Source organism: Myxine glutinosa, chromosome 1, assembly GCF_964187855.1.
Source record: "Myxine glutinosa chromosome 1, kmMyxGlut1.1, whole genome shotgun sequence".
Lineage (NCBI taxonomy): Eukaryota > Metazoa > Chordata > Myxini > Myxiniformes > Myxinidae > Myxine > Myxine glutinosa.
Window position 1 is genome coordinate 163,467,521 of NC_136261.1, and position 20,045 is coordinate 163,487,565.

Sequence of the window (20,045 nt, forward strand, 5' to 3'; positions counted from 1 at the left end):
AGTTAACCAGCAATAAACGCATCAAACAAATATGCTCATTAATATGAAAATATGCATTGCGTAGAGTGAGAGCTTTGTCGACAATGGTCAGTCGATCGAGTACGCAGCCTTCGCAAAATAAGGATCGCTTTTTTATATTGTTTAGTTGAGAGATGTGAGCTCCGTGGTGGTGTCGACTCTAAAGGTAGTTAAAGTGTATTCAGCATTGTTTCCTGTCATTACGTAACGGAAATTAAGCCTCAATTTGAAGAAAGCCGGAAGTAGGAAAATAAAACGGAAATACGTCACGTTCTTCGTGTGGCCTTCGTTTAACGCTTGAGAGATCGGCCAGCAAAGCAAGATCACGTGAGCAAGATGGCGGATCATGGAAGGGACATTTGAAATGACAACATGAAATTTTATTACTTAGGGAATGGAGAATGACAGTGAAATTTTGAATGGATTTACATATACATGCAATTGCCATAGAGGTTCGCTTACGAAGCTCTCTATTAAAAATCCTAAGATATATGAACCACCTCATGAGGTACCACCAGCTACTACACTACCTTAGTCACGACACCCAACAAATTAAAACACAACAAGGCCAAGAGATGAAGTAAACATTATAACACATTGTTTTATGAACCAATTGGCCGGTAACAGTATTATTGTGCAATTATTTTGTTCTACAGATGCATTCCAAAACAAAAGTGGATGAAGACGTTTCATTGCTCAAGAGTCAAAACAAGCTCTTAACATGGTGTACCCATCCTTTGACTGTTGACTGGATGATGCAAAATTATCCGATAAAAAAGCTCCTCTTTTCTGTGAAGCACCCAAAAGTTCAAAGTAATGTGGTGGCTCGATACTTTGATGCAGATAATGTAAGTGCAAATGCTGTGTGTGTTATAGAGTACAATGTAGTTCAATCTTCAATCCCACTCCTCCCTCCAGGTCTTTAAAACAGCTGTTCACCACCATCTCTTATCTTCCCCCATCCAAAACCTTGATCTTTTACACCCCCGTTAATTCACCCCAGATACACTTTTTTTTGAAATCCCGACTTCTTTCTTTCCTGGAAGTTCTAGCAGTGTCCATGTGTTTTATACCCCTCCCCACCCCACCTCCCCACCTTCCCATGCCTCCTCCCTCCAAGCTCTCTCCCTCCCACAGATCTTCAGTTGTCCTTGTTCTCTGCTGTTGTACTTGTGTGCTTCCCTCTCTCTCCCCATCTTGTCTCCCGCTCCCTTTATTGTATGTTTTGTGTGTCCATTTGTTTTTTTGTTTTTTTTAGTGATTGATGTTAGCTCTCACACGAGCCTCGATCTTCCACAAAAAAAAAAAATGTGATGCAACAAATTAGTATGAGCCATGTAACAGTTTGGCACTCTGGGGGAATATGAGCATTGCAGATAGTATGAGTTTATTTATTCAGTAAAAGTTTATAATTTTAAAAAGCTGGACCGACTAGTCAGTCGAGCTGACTTTTCAGTGAGAATGCACTCGCATGGGTCATGGCAGATGTGGAAGTGAAGAAGAAGCTTGAGATTCGCCCACGTGACCTCTACCGTTGGGAGGATGAATTGGTCTGTAGACCAATCTGGGCGTCATGTGATGATTGGAGATAACATGGGAAAGATGTTATAGCCTTGTTCCACATCTGTGACAAATTAAATCGCAAACTGCTTCTTTTGTTGAGAAATGGTGATTCAACTCTTCCCAAAATGGATTCCTTACACCATGAGCATACCACTTTTTTCTCTCTAAGATGACCACTTCATTGTTATCCAAGTTGTGACCATGCAGGTTGAAGTGAGTATATACAGCAGAGTTCAAAGCCTCTTCATGAGCTGAACGACGGTGTTGGTTCACATGGGCCTTAAGAGTTTGCCGAGTTTCTCCTATGTAGGTCTCAGTACATGATGGGTCTCCACATCTGATTCCATACTCACTTTTTCAGACAGCCCAGCTACATACAGAATGGTCACTCGTGTCAAGTTTTCTTGATCCATGTCCTGTTGTTGTTCACCGGATGTGATGATGTTCTTACTACTTTCCGCTTTTAAAAAAGACCAACTGGGGTAACCACTCTTATCGAGAGCACCTGATGTTTTCCTTCTCACATAGTTCCCTCTGCTGTGTGGCCAAAATAATATCTGCACAGAATAATTTATATATTTTTTTTTTACTGATTTTTTTTTCACTGACATATTTGACTGATTGATACCTCAAGGCAAATGTTTATTTTATGTGGATAATTTTTTGTGTAACATGATCATTCACTACAATTTAGGTACCACAGTAGTTTAGCTTTGAGGGCATTTATTACCTCAGCCACCAAAGGTGGATGGGATGGAGCCTGGAGGTTATGTTTCACCCCTGTCTGTCGGTCTGTTTGTCCGTTTGTGAACAAGATATCTCAAAAAGTTGTGGGGGGATTCGGACGAAATTTGTCGGAGATGTAGTGTACGTGACAAGGACGAAATGATTAGATTTTTGTGAAGATCCGGATTCGGATCCGGCTACTAGAATTTTTAAGTGATTCTTCACCATTGGGAGATGGGGCCTGAAACGATACATGACAGGATATCTCAAAAAGTTATGGATGGATTTGGACGAAATTTGATGGACCGGTTGGGTGTCTGACAAGGACGATTCTGTTCGATTTTAGTGAAGATCTGAATATGTATTCGGATATGAGAATTATTTGATTTTTTAAGTGATACTTCACCATTGGGAGATAGGGCCAAAAACGATACATGACAGGATATCTCAAAAACTTATCGACGTATTTGGACGAAACTTGGTGGACAGGTTGTGTGTGTGACAAGGAAGAATCGATTCAATGTAGGTGAAGATCCGGATCCGGCTCGTATAATTTTTAAAGTGATTCTTCACCATTGAGTGATATGGCCAAACAGGCAGAGGTATGATCTCCACTGAGTGCCGTTGTCGTTATTATTTTTTTTGATCTCAGCTACGACTTTTCAAATTCGTGCCTTGAGTATATTTTTTATTTGTGACAAACATGTTGTTGAATTTCGTTTTGCGTCTGATTTTTTCCGGCTTTTCTTGTCTCTTTTTGCAATGCTGAGATGACATTTTTGTGACTTTCTGCATGGTGACTATAATCAATTTCTGCTTCGGAGGTGGAGCCTAAATTTTGTATACAAAAATATAGACTTGTTTGTAAGAGACAATGTTTCACTGGCATAGTCTAATAATAATCAACTTAGCCTGCTATTATTCATTTATTTAATGCGTAAAGTTTGCTTATTCTTTTTCAACAAAGGTAGCAGCTTGCCATTGTGCATGTTGCAAGTTTGTGTGATATAATGATGTGCTCTGTCTTACTCAAGGTGGTTTTTAAGAATGTCACTCTCCGGGTTGATTGGACACACAAAGGAAGCCAGCAGAGAGTTATTCAACTGGGTGTTCAGTTCGATGATCGCCAAAAACAAAGAGATCATCACTTAAAGCGGCCATTGCTGCGGGCACGGAGGAAAGCAATGAAAACCTCTTATCAAAATAGTGCGACTCTGCTCTTCAGGTGATATGTGAATACTGTGTTGTCACTCTAGTTTGTTTGGCCTAAGTTAGTATAATACCTTCAACAAATAATCACAAAGTCTGCAGTTACAAGGTCTAATCTATTAGATATGCACAAGAAACAATATATACGTATTTCATTGACTGCCTTATAGAGGAACTCCAAGCTTGTAGCACAGGAAGACTTCTTTAAACTCTTTTTAAGTCAGTTTCTCCTGAGATGCTTCTTTACACTTCATGAGAACCTAACTGAACAATGACTGACGATGACTCATTGTTGGGCTCATAGAACACTGCAGGCAGTTGGACCATTAATTAACATGACGAGATGCACCTGACAGGTGGTCAAGCTCGGTAAAATAATTTTTAATTCAGGATGGAATCCCATTAATTTTTTTAATTCTCTATTGGAAAATTTATTTTGTATTCCATTTCTAATTACGATACTTCATTTGAACCACTTTAAAGTTTAAATTTTCTTGTTTTTGAGGATATATTTTTTACGGTATCCTCATATTGTGTTGTTTCCGAAAGTCAAGTTTAACGATGTTGGTTTAGAATTTTGAAGACATTAAAATATACCAATTTTCCTTTACTTGATGGATGCTTAAATTTCTGCAGCTCATTTACTGTCTTGTGATTGAAATATCACAAAAAATAAACTCTAACAAACCTTGTTTTGTTTTTCAGTCACCCATTTGCAGGGCCAAAGGACTTCAAACTGCAGCAGATATTCTCTGTGGACCACAAGAAGAAGTTGTATAGACTGGACATAAAAGGAAATATTGATAAAAATAAAATTGTCACGACCCTAAGCTTAGGCTCCTCACCAAAAAACCCCGAGGTAAATAGCTCAATCCAAAAACCCCGAGCTTGATCATAAGAAAGGTTATTTATTTTGAGAACCAACAAGTGTTTGATTCTTGCACATCATATTTCTTTATTGCATTTGGTTATTGAGCTAATAACATATCTTAAGTGTGTGTGTGTGTGTGTGTGTGTGTGTGTGTGTGTGTGTTAAATAGTGTACATGCTATAATTTTGACAGGATGGATGTGTGGCAGGCACCCACTATTGCTCAGGATCTTTGTGGCAAGTGGTGGTGTGGCACAGGGGTTCACTGTTGTCATTCCAATAAAGAGGTTTATTATTTTTTATTTTTTTGTATACATAGTCGAAGCTTGTGGAAGAGCTAATACTAGTGCACTGAATGGACCGGGATGCAACAGGACAAAAGGAACAGCAGAAAAAAGGGAGGCAGCAGCAGAGCTGAAGCCCAAGACAGAGGGAGGCAGATTAACGATGGATGTGGGGAGGAATGGGGGGATAGGAGAGGATGCATTGGATGGACAACATGGATACAAAAGGAGACTCTCAGGAGGGGAAACCGGATACTTGGAAGGAGGGGTTAGGGAGAGATAGGGGGGTTAACGATGGTAGAAAATATCATGGTTTTGGATTGGAGACTATTTGAGATAGTGGTGAACAGCTGTCTTGAAGACCTGGAGGGAAGGGTTAGAATGAAGAAATGTGGAAGTTTGTTCCACAGGCATGAGAAAATCGGAACAAATGAGTGGAGGTGAGCAGTGATCCTGGATTTAGATAGTTTCACCAGAAGGGGGGTTGATGGTGGACCATGTGTGGCCCGAAAAAACCTAGGTGGACCAAGCATGGAAAGAGCAGAAGGTACAAGACCAGAAAGGTGGTGGTAGAAGACAGAGACCACCGACCTATCTGCGATGGCGAAGTGATAGTTCCACAATCAGCTCAGATTCAGAGAGACTCAGCTCCACAATGGGAGATTCCAATAATATTGAATGCCTTCGCTTCCACGGTGTGAAGCTGAGCAAGATGTAAGGCAGGGGATCCAGCCCAGAGGGGAGAGTAGTACTATATCAAGCTGTGGATGAAAGCCTTGTATTTGGACAGGAGTTCAGGTGTGCCAAGGAAGAACTTTGAACGACTGAGGATGTCTAGTCGGCTGGCCTTGGCTGGCTTTGGAGGCCAACTTTGAAACGTGGTTTCCCCAAGAAAAATCATGGCTGATAGTGAGACCCAAAAGTTGTTGTGACTGAACTTCTTTGAGATTATTGTGAAGCAAGTAGATGGAAACGTTTGGCAGACGGTCCAGAGAGAGAGAGAGATTGAGAGATTGAGAGAGATTCAATCCATTTTGAGCAATGTGCTCCAGAGTCGCTTTTTATCTATAGTTTTTATGATTTTTTTGCAACAAAGTCAAACATTTCTCTTCAGAAAGGTAGTTGTGTAGTTTCTATCCATTTGCAAGAATTTCACAATACAAAACCATAAAACCTGTTGTTGAAAAGATTTGGGATGATGAAAGTGTGAAATACCAAATTAAAGGACATAGTGGTCAAAAACCTTCAGTGCGAACACCGAACAAGATAGAGGCTGTAAGAGAAGCTTTGCAGGCTTCTCCGAAAAAAGTCGACACGCCGACTTTGCCGAGCTGGTGGGAACTTCTCCCATGACCGTTGACAATCATACATGACGATTTGAAACTGTGTCCATTACAATATAAAGTTACTGCAGCACCAGACCAAAATAAATAAGAGGGAGAGGTTCAAATTTTACGCCGCTATTGCCCAGCGGATCATACAAGATCCAAATTTTTGAGACATCGTCTTTAGTGATGAGGCCCACTTCCTGCTCAGTGGCCACGTGAACAAACAGAAAATGCAATCTTAGGCTGATTACTAACCACGCAAACATATAGAACAAGTAGTTTCTGTAGGAAAAGTAATCAAAATCAAAATCAATCAAAATCAATCAAAAGCAATCAAAATCAAAATCACAGACTGGTCAACCAAGTGGAACATGTCTTTCAATCCTAACAAATCTCACACTCTCACTATGTCTCTCAGAAAAGACTGACTGGACAACCCTCCCATCTACTTTCTGAACAATCTTCTCCAAGAAGTTCTGTCACTCAAGCTTTTGTGTCTCACTATCTGCCATGATCTTTCCTGGGAAAACCACATGTCCAAGCTGGCTTCCAAAGCCAGTTGCCGACTGGGCATCCTCTGTCATGTGAAGTCCTTCCTTGGCACACCTGAACTCCTCGCCACATACAAGGCTTTTGTCCGCAGCTCAATGGAGTACTGCTCTCCCCTCTGGGCTGGTGCTCCTGCCTCACACCTAGCTTGTCTTCACGCTGTTGAAACCAAAGCTTTCAGAATCATTGGAATCTCCTGCGATTAAGCTAACTCCGAGGGCCTTTCACTCACTGGTGGTCTTTCTGTCTTTTACCGACTCCTATCCGGCCTAGCTCCCCCAGCTTTATCTGCGCTCTGTCCCCCAAGTATTCCTACGGGTCGCACAAGATCTGCCTGCCACCCTCTTCTGGTGAAATTGCCAAAATCAAGACTCTCTGCTCACCTTTACTCCTTCATTCCTCTTTTCTTCCGCCTCTGGAACAAACTCCCTCACTCTCTTCAATCCCACTCCTCCCTCCAGGTCTTTAAAACAGCTGTTCACCACCATCTCTTATCTTACCCCATCCAAAACCTTGATCTCTTCTACTCCCGTTAATTCACCCCAGATCCACTTTTTTTGAAATACCGACTTCTTTCCTGGAAATTCTAGCAGTGTCCATGTGTTTTTTTTTTACCTCTCCCACCTCCTCCCCCACCCCCCGCCTTCCCATGCCTCCTCCCTCCAAGCCCTCTCCCTCCCACAGATCTTCCGATGTCCCTGTTCCCTGCTGTTATACTTGTTGCTTCCCTCTCTCTCTCCCATCTTGTCTCCCGCTCCCTTTATTGTATGTTTTGCGTGTCCGTTTTTTTTTGTCATTGATGTTAGCTCTTACACGAGCCTCGATCTTGTATAGAAAAAAAAACAAAAAACAAAAATGAAACAAAAAATGGTTTGGTGTGTTATCAGATGGAGTAGTATAATAGAATCTTTCTTCTTTGAGAAGGATGCCAGACAAACATCCACAGTCAACCCAGATAGATATGTGGACGTGCTGCAGGGAAGATCAATTCTGGCACTGAGGAAGAAAGCAAGACATCACTATGTGTTCAGTCATCTTCCAGCAAGATGGTGCAACACCGCATACATCTAATGGTGCTTTTGAGTTTTTGAGATGACATGTTTCAGATGATTGACTAATTTATTGATGGATTGACAACCCATGACCTCACTACTCTTCAGCTCTGTCTCCCCCAACTACTCGGGGTCCCTCAAAGCCAGAATCTACAAAACAACCCACACAATGCAGAAGTTGAAAAATAACATCAGACAGGAAATCAGATGCATACCAGCTCTAGTTCCTCGCCGAGTCATCGCCAACTTCATTGTCCGTGTGGCAACTGTCATCCAGAGGTGCGATGCTTGGATTAAGCACTTCATCGACTACTAATGATATCGCTCCTTATTGATTATTGAAGCATTTATCATTATGATAAACCAAAATGTAACTAATCCTGTATATTTATTCGACAAAAACAAACAAAGATTTCTGTTCAAAGATTTCTCATATTAAGCTAAATATTTCTGACATTAAAATAAAATTTCTGGAATTCGTTCAAACGAAATATGGTGATTATGTTACAGGGTAATCTTTGAGTAATACTCATCCAAAGGCTGATTCCCTTGTCTATTCTACTTAAGAATCGGTATAAATATTTGTTTCCATGAAGATTATACTAATGATGTGTTTTTTCCCACAGATTTGTCTGGTAATGAAGCAACCTTTCCAAGTGCACTTTTTACCTCAAAATTCCAAATTCTGCCTGAAAGGAAAAATGCAATCTCAGGTGGGTTTTATTGCTTTAAAAAACATTAGGCACAGGGTGGAGGTGAAATTAAATTGAAGAATGTTCAAAAATGCCATACAAAGAACATTGCTTACCGAGAGAGAATGACTGAAGTAATGAACTGCATGAATTAAATGCATATTATTGATGAAAGACGGTGATAGAAATGAAGAATGAGGATAATGTGAATAATCCTGCTTTGACTAAGATTCATAACTTTCTGTAAATTGCATGAGGAGCAAATACATTATGAACTTGAATTAACCACTAAAAAATTGTAGGATCTGGATCTTCACCAAAATCAAATTAATTCGTTCTTGTCACACACCGAACCTGCCTACCAAGTTTCGTCCAAATCCGCCCATAACTTTTGGAGATATCCTGCTCACAGACAAACACACAGACAGACAGGGGTGAAAACACAGCCTACATCCACCTTTGGTGGCGAAGGTAACAACGTGATCCACAATATATAGCTGAAAAAGAGATGAGAATACAACTATTTTCTTTGACTAGCTAATGGGACTTCTGCATACTTAAACATACAACCTTCAATTGACTATTACTAGCAACGTACCCGCCCTATGGGCGGCGCTTCAATTGGGAAGCCCAAATGAAAAGGCAAAATATCAGAAATTGAAGGCTTTTATTTTAAACGATTCATATAAACATCCGTTGAAACATATCACATGCAAATCATCAAAATCTAAACAGTACATGGTGCACATTTTGAAAAAAGATTGAATTTTGCAAAACGGAAGCGGCCGCTACACGTCTTTCTCAGTCGCACGTTTATGTGTGAAGAGTGCGCGCCGAATCTGTAACACGGAAGTGCCGCTACACCTGTTTCTCAGTCGCTTTGCACACGCTGCCATGTTACATCGGAGCCGCACGTTTATATAGGAAGGAGTCGATCTACTCTCTCCAGGTACGTAGAATAAACAGTATTTGTAGAATTTCAACAAAAGCCACATCACTGTTCATATCGGTAAATATTATTCCATCGTGTTTGGAAAAACTGGAAAATTGGAAAACTTGGAAAAATTGGAAAAACAATATAGCCTATTTTATTCCCTGGGGTCCCAGGAATACCTACCCAAAATATCGTTGCGATCGCTTGAGCCGTTTTTGCGGTACCTTCGAACGGACGGACGGATATTTGGTGAATTATAGTAAGATGCACCTGCACCATAATGTTGGTACTTCACACCATTCACCTTCACCAAGGTATTGCTGGACGTCCCAATTCTCTTGTCGCATTGTCGGAAAGTTCATGACAACTCCCGATCGTTTCTGTAGCTAAGAACCAACCCCGTTTTCCAAGTAGCCACTCCATCACAGGGTGCAGAAATCTCTGCTGTGCAGGCATTGGAAATTATACAACATTGCAAAGTAACTTTCACCATTTCTGATCTGATCATACTTTGTTGTTTTAGGAATACTACAGTCTAGCAATCACGTCTCGTTCCTTGCATTATGATTAGGACATTTGATTATTGAGCATTCTTCATCCATGCTCCTCAACTGTGCAACTCATTGTCGTGGTAAATTCACTGCTTGAAGACACTTTAATTTTCACCTTGCTGATAATGACAAGGATCGCTCTAAATCTGTGTCATATTGAATGTTCCTGATACCCCACACATACCACTAATCAAATCTTAATGTTGACTTGGTTGTAGTAACTGGAAATGGTGATGTACACTTTCGAATTATTGTTGTACTTTGGTTGATAATGAACATTTTTCCAACAGTTCAAGTACTCTGGAAGTGCGAATCTGAAGCTGGAAAACACTGGAGAATTACGATTGTCAGGAAAATACCATGGACCATTAAACAGCGGGAAGCATTTTTTATTTTTGAATTTAAATCACACTTACAAGGTAACACTGTGTTCACATTTAAGTACAAGTAGGTGCACACTCAGCAATGTTTAGACTTTATGACAAACAAGGATGAAAAATAGTTTAACACACACACAGCCTGGTGTTGGCTTAGCGGTTAGGGTGCTGGCTTGGGATCCTAGGATCCTGGGTTCGAAACCCGGTTGATTGCTGAATTACCACCAGGGGGGTTGACTCAGCCTGTCATCCCTCCGAGGTCGGCAAATTGAGTACCAGCTCGCTGGTAATTCCCTGCATGTCGCAAGAGGCGACTGACAGGGTTGGTGGCAGGAAGGGCATCCGGCCATAAAACATTGCTTCAAAAATGGGACCAAGGTCCCCGAAAAAGGCCAACCCCTGCTCTGCGGGGAAAAATGGCTTCTAAAGGTGGTTCTTTTGTTACACACACACACACACACACACACACACACACACACACACACACACACACACACACACACACACGTACATGTTATACATGTACTTGTACATGTCTCAGGCCCCATAAAGGTAAAATGAAGTGGAGGCCTCATTGTTTGAGTTGAAAGATTAACATTGGTCAAGAAAATGAAAATAACGGTCATGTACACCATGTTTCTTTTGGAAGTTGGGAGGTACCTTCGTGTTGTGGAATTTTATTTATTACTTGAAGAATAATGTGTTGTCTGCCTGACCACTTTACTATGACCTGTCTGCCAAAATGGATCGTGTTGCACTCTTGGGTTTCCATACAGACCCAGAGATCCAATTGACTATCTCATAGGAGTTGTCCACTGCAGCCCAGGTGGTCCAAAATACCTTGTGGTTATCCATTCACAAGGATTAGCCAAGTGTTAGGACCCTGTAATTGTGACAAAAAGTTTATTTCACATAAGTTCAACCATTTACCAAAGGTTGCACATGGGAGTGGGAACAAAGCCAGCATATTTACAAAAATATACTAACGTATTTCCTCTTCACAAAAAATGAAGCAAGAAAGGTTTTGAGGCTTATATTGTTTTTGATCATCGACAAGTTTATGAATAAATGATTATAAACATGCCAGCATCAGTAGAAATGTTCAAATAATGTGTATTACCACCACTAGGGGGCATTCCCGCACCTTTCTCAATTTATTAAAGCTCAGGCCGGAGTACTTGCTGGAGAACATGCACCGGAGTAAGGCTAAAGTACATGCTCGTCTGCTGGTATTGGGTGGCCACGTGAGTCCAGAATTGGAGTTGGAAGCAGAGGTAGAACTTGGTTTGGAGCCTCCACCAAGGCCTCTATGCAACAGATATTGTGAACTGTTAAATGCCAATTTTGTAGTTTCGGTGACATCCATATTGGCTCCATTATAGTAGGATTGACCCCAATACAAGCTCGTACACATCTTATCCTTGACCAAATTAGACAATCCAGTTCTCACTGTGGAACGTTGCAACATTCTTCGATCATGCACTCCTAGTTGATCAAGCGACCATTGATGTACTTGGTGACCACAAATACTTCTCCCTAAGTTGCCCAAGGATGTTAAATTAATATTTCGTCTGGATATCTTGCACATGTATCCATGTAAGTGATGTTGTGGGCCCTGTGGTACAGCAATGACAACATATGCACAATGTGGACAGATGTTGTCATCCATGAAGATGAAGTTAGGACCTTGCTGTTGGGCCAGCTTCATGACAATCTGACAAAATGTTCTCATCTCTGATACTAACACTCGCCAAAGCACCTCTCCAAATGATGACAAGATCGTTTTTTTGGACAATTGAATGCCAATTGAGACAGATTAAACACCACACCAAACAGATTATACTTCTCATTGCACAATTAGCGAATCGCTTCTCCCTCATCTCCAGACTCCAGTGTGTTCATTGTTGAAGTGAAGACTGAATATTCACACATGGTGCAAGGAAAATGGTGCAAATGATTCACCCTGTATAGTGGGGTACCATAGTGAAAATGTCGTTACACGGTGGACAAAAGCACAATATTTTCACCAAAGCATCTCCATGGTATACCTTCGAGAAAAAAAGTAAGCTCCAAAAAATAATGATGATGGGAAGTGTAATATCTGACGTCATTATGACGTCATCAGCTAATTATGTAATCATATATTTAAAAAAAATCAATGACTTAGAACTAAGGTGTTAAGTGCATTTTAACATCAAAATATATGTTTCCGAGGTCAAGGATTTCAATGCACTTTTCATTTTTTATTTTAGACAATCTTTAAAAGATTTATGATGTCATTATGACGTCATAAGCGAATTATTTTGCAATCATAATTAAAAAATGAATTAGTTAGAACTAGGCTATTAAGTGTATTTTGACATCGAAATATATGTTTCCGAGGTCAAGGAATTCACCGCAATTGTCATTTTTCTTCTTAGACAATGTTTAAAAGATTTATGACATCATTCTGACGTCATCCAGCAAAAAAAAAAACTTAGATTCGTCTGCACACAAATTCGTTTGATTAGTTAACATCCACATATCTAGAGTTCATAATAATCTTCCCGTTGAGTTACAGAATTTAAAACACCACTAGAGAATTTTTTTCAGTAATTTAGACTGAGCTATTATTAGTTACACTTCATCATTATGTCGTGAGCTGGTTTAATAAAGGGGTAAATGACACAAAATTATATATGTTGCATCAAATGTATACCGTTGATACGGTCTGGCACCCCGCTCTGCTCACCAAACTCTCCTCCTTTGGTATCCATGGAAATCTCCACGCATGGCTGGCGGACTTCCTCTCTAGTCGTAGTCAACGTGTGGCCCTGAATGGGTTTCTCTCATCTCCTCTTTCTGTTCAGGCTGGAGTTCCCCAAGGCAGTGTTCTGGGCCCTGTGCTTTTTCTGGTCTTCAACAATGATCTCTCTGACTCTCTTGAAAATCCTCTCTATCTCTTTGCTGACGACTCTACTCTCTGTCGCTCTATTCCTCATCCCTCAGATCGGCAGTTTGCAGCCTCCTCACTCTCTGCAGACCTGGACAAAATCACAGACTGAGCAAACAAGTGGAACATGTCTTTCAATCCTGACAAATCTCACACTCTTACGATGTCTCTCCGAAAAGACTGACTGGACAACCCTCCCATCCACTTTCTGAATAATCCTCTCCAAGAAGTTCTGTCATTCAAGCTTTTGGGTCTCACTATCTGCAATGATCTTTCCTGGGAAAACCACATTTCAAATCTGGCCTCCAAAGCCAGTTGCCGACTGGGCATCCTCAGTCGTGCGAAGTCCTTCCTTGGCACACCTGAGCTCCTCACCACATACAAGGCTTTCATCCGCAGCTCTATGGAATACTGCTCTCCCCTCTGGTCTGGTGCTCCTGCCTCAGACCTAGCTCGTCTTCACGCTGTTGAAACCAAAGCGTTCAGAATCATTGGAATCTCCCGCGATGAAGATAACTCCAAGGGCCTTTCACTCACTCACCGCAGGCAGGTTGGTGGTCTTTCCGTCTTCTACCGACTCCTCTCCGGCCTTGCCCCCCCCCCCAGCTCTCTCTCTGGGCTCTGTCCCCCAAATATTCCTACAGGTCGCACAAGATCTGCCTGCAACCCTCTGATGGTTAAACTGCCAAAATCAAGACTTTCTGCTCACCTTCACTCCTTCATTCCTCTTTTCTCCCGCCTCTGGAACAAACTCCCTCACTCTCTTCAATCCCACTCCACCCTCAAGGTCTTTAAAACAGCTGTTCACCACCATCTCTTACCTTCCCCCATCCAAAACCTTGATCTTTTCTACCCCCGCTAATTTCAACCCAAATCCTACACTTTTTTGAAATACCAACTTCTGTCCTGGAAGTCCTTGGTCTCCTTGTGTTTTATACCTCTCCCCCCCCCCCCCTTTCCCACGCCTCCTCCCCCCAAGCCCTCTCCCTCCCACACTTCTCCCTGCTCTCAAATGTTGTGTTTGTGTGCTTCCCCTTCTCTCCCCATCTTGTCTTCTGCTCCCTCTTTTTATATATTTTGTTTGTCTGGTTGATTTGTTTGTGAAATAAATGTTAGCTCTTTCACGAGCCTCGATTCAGTAATAAAAAAAATTTAAAAAAAATAAAAAATACAAATACTCGTGATTCTGTCCCATTTTGTAGCAGTGATTCCTTGATATGCGAAAGAATATTAGCATATCGGCCTACATGTTGTTTCTTCTGTCATTATTTTTATTACCTTGTTAAAAACCCAGTGACAGCTCCCCCTTCCTCACGCAAGTAATTCATTCTTCAAAATAGAAACATACAGAACTGGAATAAGTGTGACAGCTATAGTGTCGGTGATGAGCTGTAGCTGCAAGCAAGTTATTTCTGACAGTTACAACTACAAAGTTCTGTGCAGGGTAGACCAGCTTTCGTGCACTTGCAACGACTGACACATCCGGCTTCTGACTTGCAAACACATTTGATGAGCTCTTTGCATGCTTTAGCTGCTTCCGGGATGGTCATCCAAACAGGGACCCAGTGGACATGCTGCATTGTCCATCCCCACACCTCCGGGGAGGGAACCGTCGGCTGTGCCTGACGACTTGTGGTCCAGATGCCACCTTGGTATACCACCCTCTTGATATTTTGGAGCAAGGCATCCTAAGTGAATAAAAATGAATTCACTTGTCAGTTCTGCTGTTGCAGTCATGTACAAAATTGTTGAAGTTTCAAACATTTTATTTTCGTTAAAATGTTACAGTTGGAATGTTCATAGTTTTCATTTAAATTTCTGAGAATATTACCTACATACCAATTAATGAATACAACTAACCAAGAATCACAGTTCAAGGATGGTTATGTTACTGAATATTGCCTTTGAAAACTGGTGTATAACTTCATGAAAAGTAAAGGTCGATTTCTTTATAAATAGAAAAATGAATAGAGGAGGGTAAGCCTAATAGATATCTGAGTCGGGGGGATCTTCTCCAAACTTCTCTTTTTCTTGCAGAAGAGCTCTCTGCGTGCATCGTTGACAGAGACAAGATTGCTTGTCACGTCATACATAAGCACTGTAAATCGTTCAAGACACTGGATGTGTGCTGATGAGACGTCGACCGGTTGAAATGGATTTTCTACAATGTGAAGGAATGCACCTGTCACATCGGGATGAGATTTCCAGACCTTCCAAGCACTTATTTTCCCTTTATCAAGGAAGCAAGAATTAGTGTCACATCCTGTGAACGCATGGAAAAGGGGTAGGGCTCGGGATTTGTCTTCTCCAAGATTCTGACAGATAGTGTTGATATTGTAATGGCAGAAATTCCTGCCCATACCAAAAGCCACCCACACATCAATGTCGGGATGATCATGGAGCAAAGCTGGAAGCTGACCGACGAGAAGGACTACAACATCTGTGTCTGCTGTTCGGATCAGAATCTTCTCTGCTTCTCTGTCCACTGCATGATGAAGATGAACAATGATTCGGGTATCCGCTTCTTCATGTGTGCAGTCCATCATGGGCTCACAATCGCCTCTGGAAATCACTGATGTACCTGCGAATTATACACGAGTAAAGTATTGAGTTATTATATTATTTTAAATCATCTGTTTGTCTATTATTTCTTAAAATGAATAATTATTAGAATTATAAGTACCACAATCATAATGAACAAATTAAACAGAGAATAGATTAGAAAATGATTAGTACCTGAGGTGACATACAGCTCCTTGTCATGAGGACACTCTTCTGTAATCACTATCTGCGAAAGGAATGAGAATAGCTCCTCTTTGTTAGTGCTGTCTCGGAGGAAGTCTTTCCATTTGGTTGGCATTCTGGTCTTAGGTGCTACCTTCCTGCGCACACCACAGCCACGCTTTTGTCGAGTGGACTCCTTGATGCTGCTGTGCAGATACCTGTCCCACACCAAATCCAGTCTCTTCACTCCTTGCAGTTCACGGTGAAGAAAGGGCTGAAAAATTGTTCTGGCACAGTCATCAAATGTAGACGCAGAGGACGTAGGCAATCCATGGACCAGAGCGGCACCATCAAAGATCTTACAGTCAAATCGTGCCAATGGTTCTCCTTGTCCGTTAAGGTCTCCACCCTTGCCTTTTACTTTGGCATTCTCTTGTTCGTGGACTTGATCGATGGGAAGCGCGGAAAACCTCTTTTGTGTTTTGTTCACAACCCAGTGCTTCTGGAAGTCCTTTGTTAGAGTGGCTGGCAAGGATTGCATGTCTCGGAGGTGGACGGAAACCCAACAGCAGTAGTTGTAGTGGTCCAGTGCAAAAAATAGAAACATGAGACTTTGAAGAGACTCAACATAGAGAAGAAAGTCTTTCTCTCTGTGCACACGAATGAATATCATGATCAAGGTCTCTGTTCACAGCACTATGTCCCAGTACTGGAAAGTCGGACTCTTCTTTGCCATAGCCAGTCTCCAGGCCTCAAATGTCTCACTGGACACAGCAGCTTGCTCATATGCTTATTGTTGTAACCGTGATAGAGCTAAGGCAGTCACTTGGTGGGCATGTCGTGTCCATGTCACATGAGCGGCATTGATGAAAGAGTTAGCTGTACCAGATGTTGCTACACCTGAATCAGTTAGAGCTACAGTCCAGCCACTCTGATCTAGGAAATCTCCCAGTGCATTCCACAAGGCCTTCTCCAAATGGAACCCGCCAAACATGATCAGGAATTCATTTTCACCGTGAGTTGCAGGCCAGGTCCATTGAATATACTTGCAGTTTGCAAAAATTGGACAGTCACAAGTGAGTACTGGATGGAATCTGGTCAGGGTTGAGGAACTCTGTGATGGACTTCAATATGTTCATGGCGTGCTTGATCATGGCTGGTAAGTCTGCCTTCTCTTGAAATAGTGGTAGAGACTTGGTTGGTCATCCTGCATATCAGTTGCCATCTTTCTGAGGGACTGATCAGCGCCAAATGTTTGGAAGTTGTGTAATTTTTGTTCGCCTGTTTTTTCACAGAGGATGCACACACACTTGGCATCAAATACTGACTGCCGCTTTGACCGTCGCATCTCAAGAGCTTCGGCTTCATGTTTTTTCCCTCATTACTTGTCTGTTGAGTTTGGAATTGTTGAATTTCTGATGGCAAGAACGATGCCATGAGGCATTATTCTTCACAAAAGTTTCTACTGTTCCTTCTGTTACATATTCTACATCAACTGGCAGTGCATTTATTTTTCTTAACTCCTCAACATTTCCCAGGAATGCAGCGTATCAGTTGCCATCTGTCGCCTCTGGCATTACGTTTAAATCCTTTCTGTGGACAAGATAGTTTTTCCGGTGTAGTTTTCTTGCAGATTATGCAAGCACTCCAATCCATGATGACCTGAAATTGAAAGGAAATAGTCCATATAAGCATAAAAAGTACAATATCCAAACCAATATTACACGTTCCAATGCTGTAATTTGATAGAAAATTCATAAATACTTTTATTGGTTTCTTGCATTTCTAAATTTGAATAGCTAGACTAAGATCACGTATATTCCAGGGAATGTATTGTTTGAACATGGTCTTAAATCACATTTGAGACCGGGCACCCTTGCATTTATCCCCTAATTCTTATGTTTTATTTTCATTTTTTTTTTTTTTTTTTTTTTGTTTACACATTTGAGTAATGACATCACTGCAACATAGTGAGCTTAAAAAGGCTTATATATCAATTACCTGTTTCTTGAAATATTAGATTAATGACTCAAAATCTCGGCACAGTACTTCACAACCTTATGTTATACATTAATTTGCGCTAATATCTTGTTAGTCTATTGTGACGTCATTAAATACACTTCCTGTCATCAGATTTTTTGGAGCTTACCCTCTTTTTGATCCTTATACATGGGCAAAGCTTTGGTGAAAAAATTGTGCTTTTGTCCACAGTGTAACGGTCCTTGGCATTTTTGTTAATAAGGTACCTCACTAGTAGTTGTCATGTTGTTTCGCCACATACAGGTACTGCTGTCAATGGCACGGTGGTAAAATGTGATGAAGGTCACTGGTTTTTTGTTGTGGACGGTTGGCGGGCGTCGAGCAGACTGATAATGTTAATACAGATACAAATCAAATGTTAGACGTGCTTCTCCATTCTCTTCCATCAATCTGGAACATTTCTCTGGAACAAATTCCCTCACTCTATTCAATCCCACTCCTCCCTCCAGGTCTATAAAACAGCTGTTCACCACCATCTCTTATCTCCCCCCATGCAAAACCTTGATCTTTTCTACCCCCGTTAATTCACCCCAGATCCACTTTTTTGAAATTCCGACTTCTTTCCTGGAAGTCCTAGCAGTGTCCAAGTGTTTTACACCTCAACCACCACCCCCCCCCCCCCTTCCCGTGCCTCCTCTCCCCAAGCCCTCTCCCTCCCACAGATCTTTCGTTGTCCCTGTTCTCTGCTGTTGTACTTGTGTGCTTCCCTCTCTCTCCCAATCTTGTCTCCCGTTCCCTTTATCTTATGTTTTATGTGTCGGTTTGTCTTTTTGTGATTAATGTTAGCTCTCACACGAGCCTCGATCTTGTATACAAAAAAACAAAAAACAAAACAAAACAAAAAATTCAGTTTACACATTGGAATTGAAGCTGCAGTTGATCAACTTGGTCCAGGTGTGGATAGTAGTTAATATTTGAAGGGAACCCTCAACGTTAACTTTGGTGTGCACTTGCCCCTTTCAGTCTTCATTGTTTACCTTTATATTTATCTGTGCAGACACCCAGAGAAAAGTGAAATCATTTTCTGATGAAGTTCCTTATTACATAGATGACTTTTGTTGATCTGTGTAAGCACACATAACGATGCCATTTGTGTTTATATGAACATTGTTGTAAATATATATGCAATCATGGAACAATTAGTTTATTCTTTGTAAACGGTTGCCTCTCATGTCCATTGAAGCTGTTGAGCTCATGTAAAGTACATTTTCTATCATCGCTCGCCTAATCCTTGTGATTTGAGTGATCACTTTTGCACCTTTGGGGACACGGTACATAATTCCTTCGGGGTTAGTCAATTTGACCTTTGTAACCTTACCGAGACCTCTCCAGAGATGAGATGGAGCGGTAGCTAAAACGTGTCGCCCCTCATGATGTCCCTTATACTGATCGCGTTTATAAGGAAGAAAATAATTACTTTTTTCAGCTTAAAAATACTTTTGCTTCATATTGCACTGGTCCTTAAGTGCGTGTTTGTTTTTCATTTATACGATAAGATTTGTCTGTCTGTGTGTTTGTGTGTGTGCGTGTCTGTGTCTTTGCGTGTCTTTATGTCGCCATCTTTCTCAGGGCTGAACGGATCTTCATTAAACTTTAAGAGGTTCATCAGTGATTCCCGAGGAGTGTTTTTTAGGCAAAAAACTTTTCTTACTATTGTTATTTTTAAAAAGTTCGGTTTTTGGGGGATTTTTGAAAAATCGCTTTATACTTATAGTTCCTGAGCTTTTGTAGCTATGTGAAAGGTAGTATTAAATTATCCCCGATTAGTGTGTGTGTGTGTGTGTGTGTGTGTGTGTGTGTGTGTGTGTGTGTGTGTGTGTGTGTGTGTGTGTGTGTGTGTGTGTGTGTGTAATATATTAAATATACATTTCCTTATTGGGTGTAGTGTTTTTGGCACCTACAAAAAATAGAAAAAAAACAAATTGATTTCTTCAAAATGCCAACAGGATTACTACATCACTGGGCAACGCCGGGCACTCCTGCTCGTTTTTAATCATTTGTGAAACTAAATGATGAGCCTTGAGATCGACCATTATTTCCATGCCTGACATTCTTTTGTTTTCACAGATAAAAGCACCATCATTCTCCAGTATTAAAGCCGAGATATTTTTTGACAAACCACTCGGACTTGATATTAACTTTGGAGCAGAATGCCAGCTGCGATTGGACAAGGATGAAACAAAGGTATGATTGTAC

General features: G+C 41.1%; 2 protein-coding genes across 2 annotated transcripts in view; one reads left to right on the forward strand and one right to left on the reverse strand.

The window, feature by feature from the left end:
- The window catches only part of LOC137431291 (uncharacterized), a 96,021-nt gene extending 91,068 nt beyond the window's left edge, over nucleotides 1–4,953 (forward strand). The window contains exons 20-24 of the mRNA XM_078771211.1: nucleotides 675–866; nucleotides 3,342–3,532; nucleotides 4,222–4,375; nucleotides 4,557–4,623; nucleotides 4,706–4,953. Coding sequence (XP_078627337.1) covers nucleotides 675–866; nucleotides 3,342–3,532; nucleotides 4,222–4,375; nucleotides 4,557–4,623; nucleotides 4,706–4,953 — 852 coding nt within the window. The remainder of the gene's footprint in view (nucleotides 1–674; nucleotides 867–3,341; nucleotides 3,533–4,221; nucleotides 4,376–4,556; nucleotides 4,624–4,705) is intronic.
- Nucleotides 4,954–12,010: 7,057 nt separating this feature from the next.
- On the reverse strand, nucleotides 12,011–17,142 carry LOC144890620 (uncharacterized). The gene is made up of 6 exons (XM_078771223.1): nucleotides 15,822–17,142; nucleotides 15,106–15,666; nucleotides 14,921–14,940; nucleotides 14,564–14,773; nucleotides 14,401–14,480; nucleotides 12,011–12,116 (listed from the first exon to the last, which is right to left on the reverse strand). The coding sequence occupies exons 1-6, from the start codon at nucleotides 16,480–16,482 to the stop codon at nucleotides 12,011–12,013; spliced, it is 1,638 nt and encodes a 545-aa protein (XP_078627349.1). The 5' UTR covers nucleotides 16,483–17,142.
- Between the last annotated feature and the right edge of the window lie 2,903 nt (nucleotides 17,143–20,045).